This window comes from Rana temporaria, chromosome 2, assembly GCF_905171775.1.
Source record: "Rana temporaria chromosome 2, aRanTem1.1, whole genome shotgun sequence".
Classification (NCBI taxonomy): domain Eukaryota; kingdom Metazoa; phylum Chordata; class Amphibia; order Anura; family Ranidae; genus Rana; species Rana temporaria.
In genome coordinates, this window is record NC_053490.1 from 145,884,969 (window position 1) to 145,901,941 (window position 16,973).

The 16,973-nt window shown below is 48.9% G+C and overlaps 1 protein-coding gene and 1 pseudogene across 3 annotated transcripts in view; one reads left to right on the forward strand and one right to left on the reverse strand.

Annotated features, from left to right (window-relative positions):
* Positions 1 to 10,032: 10,032 nt before the first annotated feature.
* Positions 10,033 to 10,233, reverse strand: LOC120929853 (annotated as a pseudogene).
* A 3,406-nt stretch (positions 10,234 to 13,639) lies between these two features.
* Positions 13,640 to 16,973, forward strand: part of TSC22D1 (TSC22 domain family member 1) — a 116,848-nt gene continuing 113,514 nt past the window's right edge. Inside the window, exon 1 of one of the 3 annotated variants that reach the window (XM_040341285.1) lies at positions 13,640 to 16,968. In XM_040341285.1, coding sequence (XP_040197219.1) covers positions 14,219 to 16,968 — 2,750 coding nt within the window. In that variant the 5' untranslated portion in view covers positions 13,640 to 14,218. The remainder of the gene's footprint in view (positions 16,969 to 16,973) is intronic. The other 2 variants (XM_040341283.1, XM_040341284.1) reach the window with 2 other exon arrangements.

A 16,973-nucleotide genomic window follows, 5' to 3' on the forward strand; every position in this document is an offset into this window, starting at 1 on the left:
TCTTCCATTCATCCCCTCCCGTATGCGCACAAGGTTGTAGGCACCTCGTAGATCCAATTTAGGAAAGACTCGTGCCGTAACGAATCTGTGGAAAAGTTTGGGAATGAGAGGGAGAGGGTAATGGTTTTTGATGGTAATTTTATTGAGTTCCCTGTAATCAACACAGGGTCTGAGGGTATGATCTTTCTTCTCTACGAAGAAGATTCCGGCACCGGCTGGGGAAGAAGATGGGCGGATGAACTTCTTTTCTAAATTCTCGTTAATGTATTGACGCAAGGTCTCGAGCTCAGTCTCTGAAAGTGGAAATATTAGTCCAAAGGGGATCTCTGCACCAGGCAACCACTCGATAGGACAATCGTAAGGACGATGGGGAGGTAATGTATCGGGTTTCTTCTTGTCGAGGACGTCTAGAAAATCATGGTAAACTGAGGGAACATTTTGGCTGGAAGTGGAAGCTGGCTGGACGGTGAGGCAACTGGGAGGTTCTATAGACTCGGGCACTATGCAGTGCTGACGGCAGTAACCCGATTTGAAGGAAATACTACCCATGCTCCAGTCTATCTGTGGGCTATGTGCCCGTAGCCAAGGGAGTCTCAGAAAACATTGGTGAACAAATAACATCAAAACAGAGGAACTCTTGATGGCCAGAATCAGTCAAGGTAAGTATAGGTAAGGTCTCTTGGGTAACAGGCCCTGAACAAGGTGTAGATCCATCGGCCAAATGAATCTCAAGTTTGTATTCCTTGTTCCGCAGAGGAATCTGGTAGTCTTTAGCAACGGAAATGTCCAAAACAAAGCTACAAGCTCCGGATTCAATTATTGCTGGGAATCTGACCTCCCCTCTTGCCAACTGTAATGCGACGTGGAGAACAAGGTGGGCCGAGGAGGATTTCGGGATTAGGAGTTGCAAAGGGTTGCGGGGAGAAGGTCTACGGGGGCCTTATTGGACAGTTGGGAAGAAAATGTCCGGCTTCTCCACAGTAGAAACAGAGGTTCGCCTGCCGGCGATGAAGTCTCTCATTGGGGGTCAAGGCAGAGCAAACCACGCCAATCTGCATAGGCCCTCTGTTGAACGTGACTGGAGAGGAGGGTGCATGAGCGGCTGGAAACAAAGGCATTATGTGGGAAGGCCGCAAGCACAGTCAGACTGTCGCTGCCGTAGGCGCCTGTCAAGTTGGATGGTTAGCTGAATGAGCCCTTCAAGGGTGGCTGGGGCCTCCACTTGTGCTAACTCGTCTTTAATAGATTCCGACATGCCAAGGCGGAATTGATATCTGAGAGCGGTTTCGTTCCACCCTGTGTCCACAGCCCAGTTGTGAAAGTCCACAATGTAGGCGCTGCCCTTGCTGTAAGGCATAAAGGGCTGCTTCAGTGGTGGCCGGGCGTTGTGGGTCATCATATAATTTAGCCATAGCTTTGAAGAATGAGTCCAAGGTGTTAATAGCAGGATTCTTTTGCTCCAGCAACTGATGAGCCCAGGATTGAGGCCCTTCAGACAGCAAAGTGATACCGAATGCCAGTTTAAGTTTCTAGGGAAAAAGTCCTTGGTTGTAGGGTCAGGTACAATATACAGGAGACCTTGAGCGCTCTGAACTTCCTTCGGTCACCAGAGAAGCGTTCTGGAGTGGGTACACTGTCAGGGTACTAGTTCCACCGCTGACAGATTCCCGCACATGCGCGGTAGAATGGCACTTCGGCACATACCTGTGCGCGATTTGCGCGCGCATGCGCGGTACAGCGGTGCGCCGTGTGCGTGGACGCGCGCACGCGGCAGCCCTGGGGCCAATCAGAGGCTAGACACTACTATTTAAACCAGCAACTTTCTACTCTCCTTCTCTCCTACTCTTCCTCTTCTCCCCTTTCCTTTCTCTTCCCCTTATTTTTTTTTTCCTCTTTCTCTTTTCTTCTTTTAACATTTGACCGTATTTGGTTTGTAATTTACATTAGGTCACTTTAGAGCCTTATTGGCTTTTAAGGTTCTCAGGAATATTATGCAGACCCCGTGTTATGCCTTATTTGGTTTTCCTCTTGATTATAACCCTACTTGAGTTTGTTTTGGTAAGGGTTCCTAGGCTCCTAAAGGGGTTTGTGCTCTTGGTGTTCTATATCTGCTTTTCTTACGCGAAGCATTGATATGATGTAATGCCTTGTAACATTTTGTTGGAAACTGCAATTGTCTGAAGTCTGGCCTATGTATGCTGATTACATTTCTTTTCTTCAATAAAAACATTGAAATATAAACCAGCAACTTTCCCTGAACAGGTTGCTGGTTTGTCATCAGCTTTAGTGAGTTTTCCTGTTACCATATCTCCTTGTTTTGAACCGGACTTCCTGACCACTCTCCTCTCACCCGGAACTTCTGACCTTTTGGCTAACGAACCTTGGATTGCTGCTGTCTCCTGCCCTTTGACCCCGGCTTGTAGCTACGGACTTTCTCTGCCTTCTCCAGCCCTTGACCCTCGGCCTGTGACCCCGACTTGTCTTTTGCTCCTGCCTGTATCTCCTGGACCTCCTGTCAGTAGCTGCCTGATCTCCAGTTGTCTTTAGTCTTCCACGTCTACCCAGCTACCTTCAACGCATCAAGTCTGTTATCCTGCTTCCGGCACCGGTGCCTCCTTGTGCCTTTCCTTCTCTGTCTCAACTCCAGAGGGCGGATTGCGCAGGGTCGCAAAGGTGAGCCGTCCTCAGAATCTCGGTCTCGGTGAGTACGTTTCCTGATAGACATCTGGCTGGTTTGTACTGAGGCCGACAGGGCGCGCTCACCTTTTGAGACTCTGTGCCAGCAAGTCTCCGCTTTGACAGAAGCAGTACAGAAACTACAGGAAGGCTACCTCCAGATCGATGGCCGCCTTCAAAAACTGGCTGGCTTGCCTGGACCTTCCGCTGCTGCTGCAGTTTCACCTCCAGGACCTTCAGCCTCCCAGACTCCCGCAAGTCCAACCATGGTGGTGTCCAACCCTGAACCTCGTGTACCCATGCCTGAGCGTTTTTCAGGAGATTGCCAGAAATATCGGGCCTTCAAAAATGCCTGTTCACTATATCTGGCTCTCCAACCCAGAACTTTTAGTTCAGAAGCCGTAAAAGTCGGATTCGTTATTTCACTCCTCTCAGACGAACCCCAAGCATGGGCGCACACCCTGATGGAACAACGAAGTCTGATACTGGACACCATCGACACCTTTTTCACTCATATGGCCAAATTGTATGACGATCCTCTGCGATCAGCTACAGCAGAGGTCACCCTGCACAACCTAAGCCAGGGGAGAAGACCGGTGGAGGATTACACCGCTGAATTCAGAAAATGGTCAGCTGACACTTGCTGGAATGAGGTGGCCCTCAAATATCAGTATCGTCAAGGACTCTCCGAAGCCCTAAAGGACGAGCTTGCGAGGTCAGAAACCCCTGCCTCACTGGAAGGGTTGATCCTAGCTGCCACCCAGCTTGACAGGTGCCTTCGAGAACGACGTTCAGAGCGGTTCCAGGCCAATCGTCCCAGCTGGATCCCGCCTAGATTTTCTTCAACACCTCTTCCTCTCTCATCTCCACCTGCCACTTCACTACCTGACCCAGAGCCTATGCTGCTCGGTCTAGTCTGGGCCCCTCTTACCCCGGAGGAAAAGCTCTGGAGACGTCAAGCCAATCTTTGCCTCTATTGTGGAGCGGCCGATCATTTCTTGAGCACCTGTCCGGTGAGACCCTGTAAGTCGAAGCTCTCACCTGCTTTCAACTACCATGTTACCAGTTTACCACAGACTTATGTTGTCCTCTTTCTTTCCCTACAGCTCCCGGAAGGGGCAACCCGCCTGCCGGCAATAATTGACTCTGGGGCCTGCAGCTGCTTTCTGGACTCTACCTTGGCCCAGAAGCTGTGTATCCCCTGCCGTACCAAGGATTTCCATCTTCAAGTCCACTTGGCTGACGGCTACCTTCCCCGTTCGGGATTGGTCACTTAAGAAACCCTTCCTATTCAGGCAATCTCTGACTCTGGACACCATGAATTTCTCCGGCTGGACCTTATTCCATCCCCCATGTTCCCCATTATCTTGGGTCTCCCATGGCTGCAAGTCCATCTGCCCTGCATAGACTGGCTCAAAAAAAAAGTCAGTTTTTCCTCCTCCTACTGCTCTCAGCACTGCCTCGCACCAGCTACTGCCACCTGTTCTACGCTAACCACTCCACCAGAAGACCTTCAGCACGTCCCCTCAGTCTACCTGGAGTTTAAGGACGTCTTCGACAAACAACAGGCCGATTGTCTCCCTCCACACCGGCCATATGACTGCTCCATCGACCTCCTACCGGGGTCTGAAGTCCCTTTCGGGCGCATATTCCCCTTGTCAGAGACTGAGTTGAAGGCCCTCAAGGTCTATATTGACGAAAACCTGAAAAAAAGTTCATCCGCCCATCTTCTTCACCAGCTGGGGCGGGGATCTTCTTTGTCGAAAAGAAGGATGGATCCCTTAGACCCTGCATCGATTATCGTGACTTAAACAAGATCACTATCAAGAACAGATACCCGCTGCCTCTTATTCCCGAGCTGTTCCAACGATTCTGATCGGCCCGGGTCTTCTCTAAGCTTGACCTTCGGGGCGCCTACAACCTGGTTCGGGTAAGGGCAGACTATGAGTGGAAGACAGCTTTTATGTCCATATTCGGACACTTCGAATATCTGGTCATGCCCTTTGGGCTCTGTAACGCTCCCGCCACATTCCAGCACCTAGTCAATGATATTTTTCGCCAACATCTGGATGACTTCCTGGTAGTGTACTTAGATGACATCCTCATCTTTTCAGTCACAATGGAGTTGCATCGACACCACGTCAGGAAGGTTCTCACTATCTTAAGACAGCACAAACTTTATCTCAAGGCAGAGAAGTGTGAATTTGAAAAGACATCGGTACAATTCCTGGGGTTCATTATTTCCGTAAATGGGGTTGCCATGGACCCCCAGAAGGTCAGAGCAATCCAAGAGTGGCCAGCTCCGATGGATAAGAAAGGAGTGCAACGCTTCATCGGCTTCGCCAAATTTTATAGACGATTCATCATCGGCTTCTAGTCCATTGTCTCTCCCATTACCAAGTTGACCCGTCAAGGAAACCGTTTTCAGTGGCCGCAAGAGGCTCTTATCAAACTCAAAGCAACATTCTCCTCGGCACCCGTACTATGTCACCCAGATCCAACACTGCCCTTTGTCCTAGAAGTTGATGCCTCGGAATCCGCTACAGGCGCTATTCTTTCCCAAAGACAGGTTAAAATCACTCCTCCATCCAGTAGCCTATGCTTCCCGGAAAACTAAGCCCTCCTGAGAAAAATTATGATGTTGGGGATAGAGAATTACTGGCCATAAAATTCGCATTAGAGGAATGGAGATACTTGTTGGAAGGAGCAGCTCATCCCATTATCATTTTCACCGACCACAAGAACTTCGAGTATTTACGGTCCACAAAACGTCTAAGACCCAGGCAGGCCCGCTGGGCTCTCTTCTTCACTTGCTTCAATTTCCATATTACCTACAGACCCGGCTCAAGAAATGGAAAGGCTGATGCCCTCTCCAGGATGTTCCCTGAAACACCCAACACATCCGAACCCAGCACTATCCTAACGTCTCAAAATGTATTTTTGCTTCCTCAAGCAGACTTACTGACCTCTCTGAAAGCAGCCTGTCAACAGTGCCCTGACCATGAGATCACCTCCTTAGAGAAAAAGGATGACCTGCTGTGGTCTCGAGGAAAAATCTTTGTGCCTGCGGAAGCAAGGCAGTTGATTCTGAGCACTTTTCATGATCGCAAATTGGCAGGCCACTTTGGTACACGTAAAACCTCCGAGCTAATCTCCCGCTCTTTCTGGTGGCCAAAATGGAGATCCGACTGTAAAAATTACGTCACTTCCTGTATTCGCTGCCAACGGAATAAGGGCCCAAACACGAAGACCTGGGGCCTGCTTAAACCTCTACCCATTCCGGAGCGCCCTTGGACTGAAATCTCCATGGACTTCATTGTCGATCTGCCCCATCAGCGGGATTTACCACGATATTAGTCGTGGTTGACCGCCTGTCCAAAATGGCGCAATTCCTACCTATGATTGGCACGCCCTCCGCTGCAGATACAGCCAAACATTTTTTTAAAGAGATTGTCAGGCTTCATGGGGTGCCCAAAAGCATTGTATCCGACAGGGATACACAATTTACATCTATATTTTGGAAGAAGCTCTGCAAAGCGCTGGAAGTAAAAATCTGTCTTTCCTCTGCCTATCATCCCCAAAGTAATGGCCAGACGGAAAGAACCAACCAAACGCTGGAACAATATTTACGTTGCTTTTGCTCAGTCTCCCAAAATGATTGGTCCTCCTTGCTATCTTCGGCCGAGTTTGCCTAAAATAATTCTGTACATTCCACCACCAACCAAACTCCATTCTGGGCTAACTTTGGATTCCATCCCTCCTTTCTCCCGGATTCCATCCCTGAGGTGCCTGTCCCAGCTGTCCAGGAGCATGTAACCTTCATCCAGCAGAATTTTCTAAAGTTACAGGAGGTTTTGCAGCAAGCCCAGGAGGATTATAAGAGGTTCTATGACCAAGGGAGGAAGGATTGCCCAGCTTTCGAAGTTGGTGAGAAGGTTTGGCTGTCTGCCACCAACCTCAACTTACCTCAACCTCAACTCTATTCAAGTGCCGAGTACATGAGTGCGGTGGGCGGGGCTGTTAACCGTCTCTCCGCCCGCTCGCTCGAGATGAAACTGCGGCGATACTTCAGACCAGCCTCCTGGGATTGATGACAAACATCTCCCAGGAGGCATAGCATCGCATGATTGACGCGGTGAGGCTGCTGCCGCCGCAGCGGGGGGAAAACAACTACAGGAGATAACAGAGTGAGTTTTTAAAAATAAAAAATAAAACATGCCAAATATATTTAAGCGGGCAGTTTTAAATCAAATGCTTTAAAGTTGAAAAAGAGGGTGGAACTCTGCTTTAACTTCGTTACTATTAATAAGGAAAATTTGTCCAAATTTTGATTCAGAACTAAATGAACTGCACATGTCTAGCAGGATGTGGGACATACTTTATTACAGGTAAGACCTCATGCACATGGATGTTTACAGGCATTTTATATGCCTAAAGGCTTGTTCACACTGTGGTTTACTGTGCATGTGGCTCTCTGTTCCGGCTGACGTGAGCTGACAGTAGGGGGCAGAGTGATTATACCAATGAAGGGGAACTAATACTGCCTCTAATACCAATGATGTGCCACTATTACTGTCACTTATACCAATGTAGGGCACTATAACTGCCACTTATACCCATGAAGGGGCACTATTACTGTCACTAATACCATTGATGTGCCACTACTAATACCAATGAAGGGCACTATAACTGTCACTTATACCAATAAAGAGACACTATTACTACCACTAATACCAATAAAGGGGCACTATTACTCACACTTATATCAATGATGTGCCACTTTTACTAATGAAGAGGCACTATTACTGCCACTTATACCAATGTAGAGGCACGGTTGCTGCCACTTATACCAATAATGTGCCACTATTACTGCCACTTAAACCAATGAAGAAGAATTATTACTGGTACTAATACCAATGAAGGTGCACTATTACTGGAACTAATACCAATAATGGGGCACTATTACTGACACTAATAGCAATGATGTGCCTTTATTACCAATGGAGAGGCACTATTACTGCCACTTATACCAATGAAGGGGCACTATTACTGCCACTTATACCAATGATATGCCACTATTACTGCCACTAATACCAAGTATGTGCCACTTTTACTGCCACTAATACCAATAATGTGTCACTATTACTGCCACTTATACCAATGAAGAGGAACAAATACTGCCCCGTATACCAATAAAGGGGCACTATTACTAATATCAATGATGTGCCACTATTAACCACTTAAGCCCCGGACCAATATGCAGCCTAAAGACCCAAGGTGTTTTTACAGTTCGGGACTGCGTCGCTTTAACAGACAATTGCGCGGTCGTGCGACGTGGCTCCCAAACAAAATTGGCGTCCTTTTTTCCCCACAAATAGAGCTTTCTTTTGGTGGTATTTGATCACATCTGCGGTTTTTAGTTTTTGCGCTATAAACAAAAATAGAGCGACAATTTTGAAAAAAAAGCAATATTTTTTACTTTTTGCTGTAATAAATATCCCCCAAAAACATATATAAAAACATTTTTTTTCCTCAGTTTAGGCCGATACGTATTCTTCTACCTATTTTAGTAAAAAAAATCGCAATAAGCGTTTATCGATTGGTTTGCGCAAAATTTATAGTGTTTACAAAATAGGGGATAGTTTTATTGCATTTTTATTTTTATTTTTTTTTTACTACTAATGGCGGCGATCAGCAATTTTTTTTCGTGACTGCGACATTATGGCGGACACTTCGGACAATTTTGACACATTTTTGGGACCATTGTCATTTCACAGCAAAAAATGCATTTAAATTGCATTCTTTATTGTGAAAATGACAGTTGCAGTTTGGGAGTTAACCACAGGTGGCGCTAAGTTTACCTATACCAATGAAGGGCACCATAACTGCCACTTATACAAATTAAGGGGCACTAAGACTGACACTAATACTAATTAAGAGTCCCTATTACTGCCACCAATACCAATGATGTGCCACTTTTACTGCCACTTATACCAATGAAGGGGAACTATTAGAGCCGGTTCACACTAGGGCGACACGACTTCCAGCACGACTTTCAGAGGCGACTCCGACACGACTTGAACATGAACCACAGGGCGATCTGGGGCGATTTACAACACAACTTGAAGTCATCTCCAGGACAGGAGACTTTCCAGTGGCCAATAAAACAACAATCAGCTCTGGGAGAGGGAGGGGGAGGGAGGAGGGCAGGAGAGATTTGCCTGAGAAATGTATGTTATCTTCCTGGAAAGTAGCTTCAGATAAGACAGCGATCCGACTTCTGAGGCGACTTCCATTGAAATCAATGGGTACAAATCGCCTACAAGTCGGATTGAAGTAGTACAGGAACCTTTTCTGAAGTCGGATCGCCTTGAGTCGTGTGTATTAACACAGCTCCCATTCACTTCCATTGTTTTTCTCTACAGCGCGACTTGGGACGACTTGAAGCGACATGAAGTCGGATCGCAAGTCGTCCCAGTGTGAACCGGCTCTTAATGCCAATGAAGCGGCACTATTACTGCCACTAATACTAATGATGTTCCACTATTACTGCCACTAATACCAATGATGTTACACTATTACTGCCACTTATACCAATTATGTGCCACTATTACTGTCACTTATATCAATAAAGGGGCACAATTACTGCCACTTATACCAATGAAGAGGCACTATTACGGCCACTAATACAAATGATGTGCCACTTTTAGGCTGGGCTCGCACTATCTTCGCACGTGGCTCACAGCAGGGGTCCGGTGCCGCCCCTTTCAACATTTCAGGTCCGATTTCAGTCTGAATTTTTGGTGGAAGTCAGACCTGAAATCGGACCAAAAGACACACAGGGCTCCTGTGCAAATTTGCACCTGAGCTGCAGCAGAGAAATGTGAACTGCCAGAGAGCCGGTCAAAATCTCCTGCTATTGTGAATTTAATGCAGGGAACCCAGCCTCATTTCCACTTATACCAATGAAGGGGAACTATTGCTGCCACTAATACCAATGATGTGCCACTATTACGTACACTTATACAAATGAGGGGGCACTATTACAACCACTAATATCAAAGAAGGGGCACTATTACAGCCATTTATATCAATGATGTGCCACTGTTACTGCCACCTATACCAACAAAGGGGCATTATTACTGCCACTTATACCAATGTAGAGGCACTACTATTGCCACTGCCACTTATACCAATGATGTTCCACCATTACTGACACTTATACAAATGAAGGGGCACTATTACTGTCACTAATACTAATGATCTGACATTATTACTGTCACTTATACCAATGAAGGGCACTATTACTGCCACTTATACCAATGAAGGGGTACCATTACTGCCACTAATACCAATGAAGGGGCACTATTACTGCCACTTATACCAATAATGTGCCACTATTACTGCCACTTTTAGCAACAAAGGGGCACTATTACTGCCACTTATGCCAATGAAGGGGCACTATTACTGCCACCAATACCAAGGAGTGCAATGGCCGAGCCTCGCCCTGGGAGAACCACCTTCATGATCACGGTGTCTCCCCTGCCAGGTAAGTACAAAAAACAACACACAATGATATGCCACTTTTACCAATGAAGGGGAACTATTACTGCCACTAATACCAATGATGTGCCACTATTACTGCCACAACGGGGTACTATTACTGTTAAAGGATCACTAAAGGATTTTTTTTTTAGCTAAATAGCTTCCTTTACCTTACTGCAGTACTGGTTTTATGTTCTTATTGCTCGTTTTTGCTTTGATGTTGCTGTAAAACTGCTCTGATCTCCACACTTCCTGGTTGTCCGTTTCCTTATAACCATCATACTGGGAGCTTTTCACGATGGTCTAAGCTGTCATTACTGCGTGTCTAAAACTTAACAGAACCAATCAGATTCATTTTAAAAACAAAACACTGCCCTGGATTTGTTTGTTTTTGTTCTGTGGGTCTCTTTACTTCACATAAACATGAAACCAGTTTAAAAACGAAAGTGAAACTGTAGGCACATTATATGATTGAATTTAATCTATTTTTAAAAGGAATCAGTTAACTTTTATGTCTCTATACCCTGTAAACAGTCATTTCAGCAAAAAAATGTTTTTCCTTTAGTGACCCTTTAATGATGTTCTACTATTACTGCCACTTATACCAATAAAGGGACCCTATTACTGCCACCAATGAAGAGGCGCCATTACTGCCACCAATACCAATAATATGCCACCAATGATGTGCCACTTTTACTGCCACTAATACCAATTATGTGCCACTTTTACTGCCACCTATACCAATGAAGGGGAACTATTACTGCAACTAATAAAAGTTATGTGCCACTTACACGAATTAAGGGACACTATTACTGCCACGAATACCAGGGATGTTCCACTATTAGGCTACTTTCACACTGAGGCGCTTTAGCGCTAAAAATAGTGCCTGTAAAGCACCCTAAATAAGCCTCCTCTTTCACACTCGGGCTTTCACACTGGAGCAGTGCGCTGACAGGACACTCAAAAAAGTCCTGCTAGCCGCATCTTTGAGGCACTGTAGGAGCAATGTATACACCGCTCCTAAAGTATCCCTGCCCATTGAAATCAATGGGCAGTGCCTGCAAAGCGCTGCAAAAACTATGGTAAAGCACCACTAAAAATAGCGACGCTTTAACACCGACTCTGCCCACGCCCCAGTGGGAAAGTAGCCTTACTGTCACTAATACCAATGAAGGGGCACTATTACTGCTACTTATACCAATGATGTGTCACTATTCCTACCACTTACACAAATGAGGGGGCACTATTACTGCCGCTAATACCAGAGAAAGGGCACTATTACTGCCACTTACACCAATATATACCAATGATGTGCTACTATTACTGTCACTTTTACCAATGAAGAGGCATTATTACTGCCACTTATACCAATGATGTGCCAATAATACCAATGAAAAAGTACTATTACTGCCACTTATACCAATGAAGAGGCCCTATTACTGCTACTAATACCAATGATGTACCACGTTTACTGCCATTTATACCAATGAAGGTGGAACTATTAATGCCACTAATACCAATCATGTGCCACTTAAACAAAGGGTTCCCAGTGACACCCTGTGAAGAGAAGGGTTCCCAGTGACACCCTGTGAAGAGAAGGGTTCCCAGTGACACCCTGTGAAGAGAAGGGTTCCCAGTGACACCCTGAGAAAAAAGGGCTCCGATGACACCCTGAGAAGAGAAGGCTCCGAGTGACACCCTGAGAAGAGAAGGGCTCCGAGTGACACCCTGAGAGAGAAGGGCTCCCAGTGTCACCCTGAGAAGAGCTCCCAGTGTCACCATGAGAAGAGAAGGGCTCCCAGTGTCACCCTGAGGAGAAGGGCTCCCAGTGTCACCCTGAGAAGAGAAGGGCTCCCAGTGTCACCCTGAGAGAGAAGGGCTCCCAGTGTCACCCTGAGGAAGAAGGGCTCCCAGTGTCACCCTGAGGAAGAAGGGCTCCCAGTGTCACCTGAGGAGAGAAGGGCTCCCAGTGACACCATGAGGAGAAGGACTCCCAGTGACACCATGAGGAGAAAAGGGCTCCTGTGTCACCCTGAGGAGAGAAGGGCTCCCAGTGTCACCCTGAGGAGAGAAGGGCTCCCAGTGTCACCCTGAGAAGAGCTCCCAGTGACACCATGAGAGAGAAGGGCTCCCAGTGACACCATGAGGAGAAAAGGGCTCCCAGTGTCACCCTGAGGAGAGAAGGGCTCCCAGTGTCACCCTGAGGAGAGAAGGGCTCCCAGTGTCACCCTGAGAAGAGAAGGGCTCCCAGTGTCACCCTGAGGAGAGAAGGGCTCCCAGTGTCACCCTGAGGAGAGAAGGGCTCCCAGTGACACCATGAGGAGAAAAGGGCTCCTAGTGTCACCCTGAGGAGAGAAGGGCTCCCAGTGTCACCCTGAGGAGAGAAGGGCTCCCAGTGTCACCCTGAGAAGAGAAGGGCTCCCAGTGTCACCCTAAGAGCTCCCAGTGACACCATGAGAAGAGAAGGGCTCCCAGTGACACCATGAGGAGAAAAGGGCTCCCAGTGTCACCCTGAGGAGAGAAGGGCTCCCAGTGTCACCCTGAGGAGAGAAGGGCTCCCAGTGACACCCTGAGGAGAGAAGGGCTCCCAGTGTCACCCTGAGGAGAGAAGGGCTCCCAGTGTCACCCTGAGGAGAGAAGGGCTCCCAGTGTCACCCTGAGGAGAGAAGGGCTCCCAGTGTCACCCTGAGGAGAGAAGGGCTCCCAGTGTCACCCAGAGGAGAGAAGGACTCCCAGTGTCACCCTGAGAAGAGAAGGGCTCCCAGTGTCACCCTGAGAAGAGAATGGCTCCCAGTGTCACCCTGAGGAGAGAGGGGCTCCCAGTGTCACCCTGAAGAGAGAAGGGCTCCCAGTGTCACCCTGGGGAGAGAAGGGCTCCCAGTGACACCCAGTGAAGAGAAGGGCTCCCAGTGTCACCCTAAGGAGGGAAGGGCTCCCAGTGACACCCAGGGAAGAGAAGGGCTCCCACAGTGACTCATAGTTGAAGCAGATATGATGCCATGTCATGCTATTGAGGGGGAACCCTCTGCTGAGGGATCTCGGTGGCACCCCCTGGGGGTGAGCTAACAGCAACATCATCGCCGCTCCATGACTGGTCAGCAAACACCCTTCCACGTGTCCCCCGCCCCGCACAATGGACGAGTCCTCCTCACTGAGGCACTCTCCTCTCTACATTCTTTACAAGCAGGACACGTCCGCCTCAGTTCTGCACTGACGTCACCCTTCGGAGGAGCCGAGCGTCGTCGAAAACCCTCGCCCCACCGCTCGGCAATTTCCGTGAAGCTTCGGGCGAGCCCGCTGCGTCATGCTCGGCTCTTCTCCTCCCTCTGCAGGCCGACCGTTGTTCTACAGTTTCACCACAGCCGAGCCTCACCGCGCATGTCCGTCCGCCATTTTGCCAGTCCGCCCACCTACCAGATCGCTGTCTCCTCCCCTCGGTGAGCAGCTTCCCCGGCTCCTGGCCGCCGTCCTCCAATGCCGTGCTAGATTAGGAGGGGGAGGGAGGCACAGGCGCCGTGTAACAGGGAGCCGGAGCCCAGAGACACAGGCAGAGAAAAGAAAGGCAGAGTCACGGGGGAGCCATACACAGAAACAGAGACGGGTCCTCCGTGAGCCACAAAGCCGCCGAGCGCCTACCGGAACACCGACACCGCTCCTTCCTTCTCTCCGTGTGCCACTCCTTCCCCTCGGTGTGAGGATGGGGCCGCCGCTGCCGGGCCCCGGGCAGGAGGAGTGTTGATGACTGTCAGTGATGGCCGCGTCCACCGGCTGCAGCAGCAGCATCGTCCCAGCAGCCGCCAGCCCAGCTCTCATCCCCGGCCTCCCCCCGAGGATCGCGCCTGTCATTAGAGGGAGTCCCGGTTGTAATCAGTGACACTGCGTCTGTACCCCACCGATCATCGTCCGATCTCAGCGGGAGAGATAGCCGGTCCCCCACCCCCCACTGACATCGTGCACGTTAGTAGGAGTGAAGGTGGGTGGGCTATAGAGGAGGAGAATGCACCAGCCCGATCCATCTGCTGATCTCTCCGCCAGGAAGATGGCGCACCCGGCAGATGTGCCCAGGAGGGGCAGCGGTGCCAGCCCCTCTCCATTGACTTTGACAGGTGGGCCCGGACTAGGTGGTGGCCATCTGCTGTCCTCCGAGGACTATCAGCAGTCTCCTATGTTGGTACAACCTCCCCTCCCAGCCTCCTCCTCTTCCCCTGGACCTCAGCAGCATCCTCCCCAGACCCTCAACCTCATGCCCCAGCCTGGGGCCCAGATGATGAAGAAGAAGAGTGGCTTCCAGATCACCAGCGTCACCCCGGCTCAGATCTCTGCCAACATGAGCTCCAACAACAGCATCGCCGAGGACACCGAAAGCTACGATGACTTGGATGAGTCCCACACCGAGGACCTGTCCTCCTCTGAGATCCTGGACGTATCGTTATCCAGAGCCACAGACCTTGGTGGTCCTGAGAGGAGTTCCTCCGAGGAGACCCTGAATAATTTTCAAGAAGCCGAGACACCAGGTGCTGTGTCTCCAAACCAACCACATCTTCATCAACCTCTACCAGCCCATGTTCAGCAAAATATCATGATCAATGGAAATGTACACCATCCCCATCATCTTCATCATCCTCATCACCATCATCATGGACTTCCTACAGCAACACACCCTGGCTTTCCCAGTGCACCTTTATCCGGGACCTCTCAAAATGCAGCACCTATCAAACTGGCTACCCAAGGGAGTACCGACAGTGCAGTGAACATAGGACCCGCTTCTTCTGCACCTTCTGGTCCCAATGTGGGAACTGTTCCTCCTTTGACACGTAAGGCTAGTGGTCCTGTAAGTACTGGTGTCAATCCTGTCCAGGGGAGTAGTACTTCTCACAACATAAATATCCAAAATATAAGTGTTACAGGTCCATTGCCTACCAATGTAAGCTCAACCAATGTTACAAGTTCTAGCAATGTCAGTGCTGTGTCTGGACTCAATACCAATGTAAGTCTGTCTGGGAATGGTGGTGTCGCCTCCTCTAATCTCCCTAACAATGTTTCCAATGCAGCTGTTGGGTCAGCACCTGGATCGGCTTCAGTGCCGCAGCAGGCAGCACCTTTAGCTGTAACATCTAGATTTAGGGTTGTGAAATTGGACTCTAGTACCGAACCCTTCAAAAAGGGCAGATGGACTTGTATGGAGTTCTATGACAAAGAGAATACAGCAGCTGCTTCAGAGGGAGCTGTCGTCAACAAAGCAGTAGAGAGTGTTAAACAAAACCCACTTGAAGTGACGTCTGAGCGAGAGAGCACCAGTGGGAGCTCAGTCAGTAGCAATATCAGCACTCTGAGTCATTACACAGAAAGTGTCGGGAGTGGAGAGATGGGGGCCCCTGCAATGCAAGGATTTCCAACCTTGGCTCCTCAGCAAATGGACTTCAGCAATCCTCTAACCCAGAATGTTCCTGCCTCCAATATACCACAGAGTGTTTCACAGCCTCAACTTGCACAACTGCATATTCACTCGCAAGATGTGACTTACTCTCCTCAGAAACAAGTTGGACAGGCTACCACCACTTCTATAAATCCAGCTGTTGGCATCCAGGCCACCGCTGTAGGTGTTCAGCCTGCTACTGTTAACATTCTCGGTGTAGCATCCTCTTTAGGACATCAACAGGCAGCAGTTCCTGCTATGATCCCACAACAGTTGCCATATCCTCAACAGACGCAGCCCATTCAAACTCTGCCAACTGTTCCTCAACAACAGTTGCAATATGCACATCAACAAACTGCTCCTACTCAGCTGACTACTGGGCATGTCATGCCAGCAAATCAAAGTTCTGTTCCAGGGAATTTGCCAGAATACCTACAACATCCACAAATGCTTCAAACAGCAGTTGGCCCTGTACAATCTAATTCAGCAGCAGTTGGTAGTACGGCCACAGTGCCTGTTGTCCAAGCACAAGTTTTACAGGCGCAAATGCAGTCTTCATCAGCACAGCCTCCGCCAACTTGTGTAGCTTCAACTCAACCTGTGGTACATGCCCAAACTACCTTGTCTGCAACAGGTAGTCAAGTTGTAGGTGTGGCCCAGCAAGGAAGCCTGCCAGTGCATCAAGCATCAGCTGGTCAGGCTTCACCACCTGTTATGCAGCAGAATGTTCCAACACCTTCACAGCAGGTACTGCCACCTGCACAGGGCATCCAAGTGGCTGCTTCTGCTCATCCACAGCCGGTAATGATTGCCCCTCAGAATCCTCTACTCCCTTCAATGCCTCCAACACAGCTACTGGAGCCTGCATTACAGGGAATGGCCACTCAACAAGTACCTGCTGTTAGCCCTATACCGGCCGCCACCAATGTTTCTGCTGTTCCACAACTGAATACAGGTATTCCTCCTGGTATATCTCCTGCAACAACTACTTTAGGTCCTCCACCAACTGTTACTCAACTTTCAACTGCACAAAATGGGAATTTAGTTCAAAGTGGTAGCCAGGCTCCACTAATGTCAGCTTTGCCCATTGCTCAAAATGTGGCGCTCCAAATGGCGGCTGGCCCTGGTCAGTTCTTGGTGACATCACTTGTACAGTCAGTGGCAAGTCAGATTGAAGATGCTCGCCGGTTGGAGCAATCAATGGCCGGCTTACCACATGCTGGTGAAGGAGCCATGTTGGATAGTAGCGGTAATCTCCAAGGGCCTGGATCCTTGCTTCCTTTGAAGTCTCTACCGCTAACGACACCTCTAGTTGATGGGGAAGATGACAGGTAAG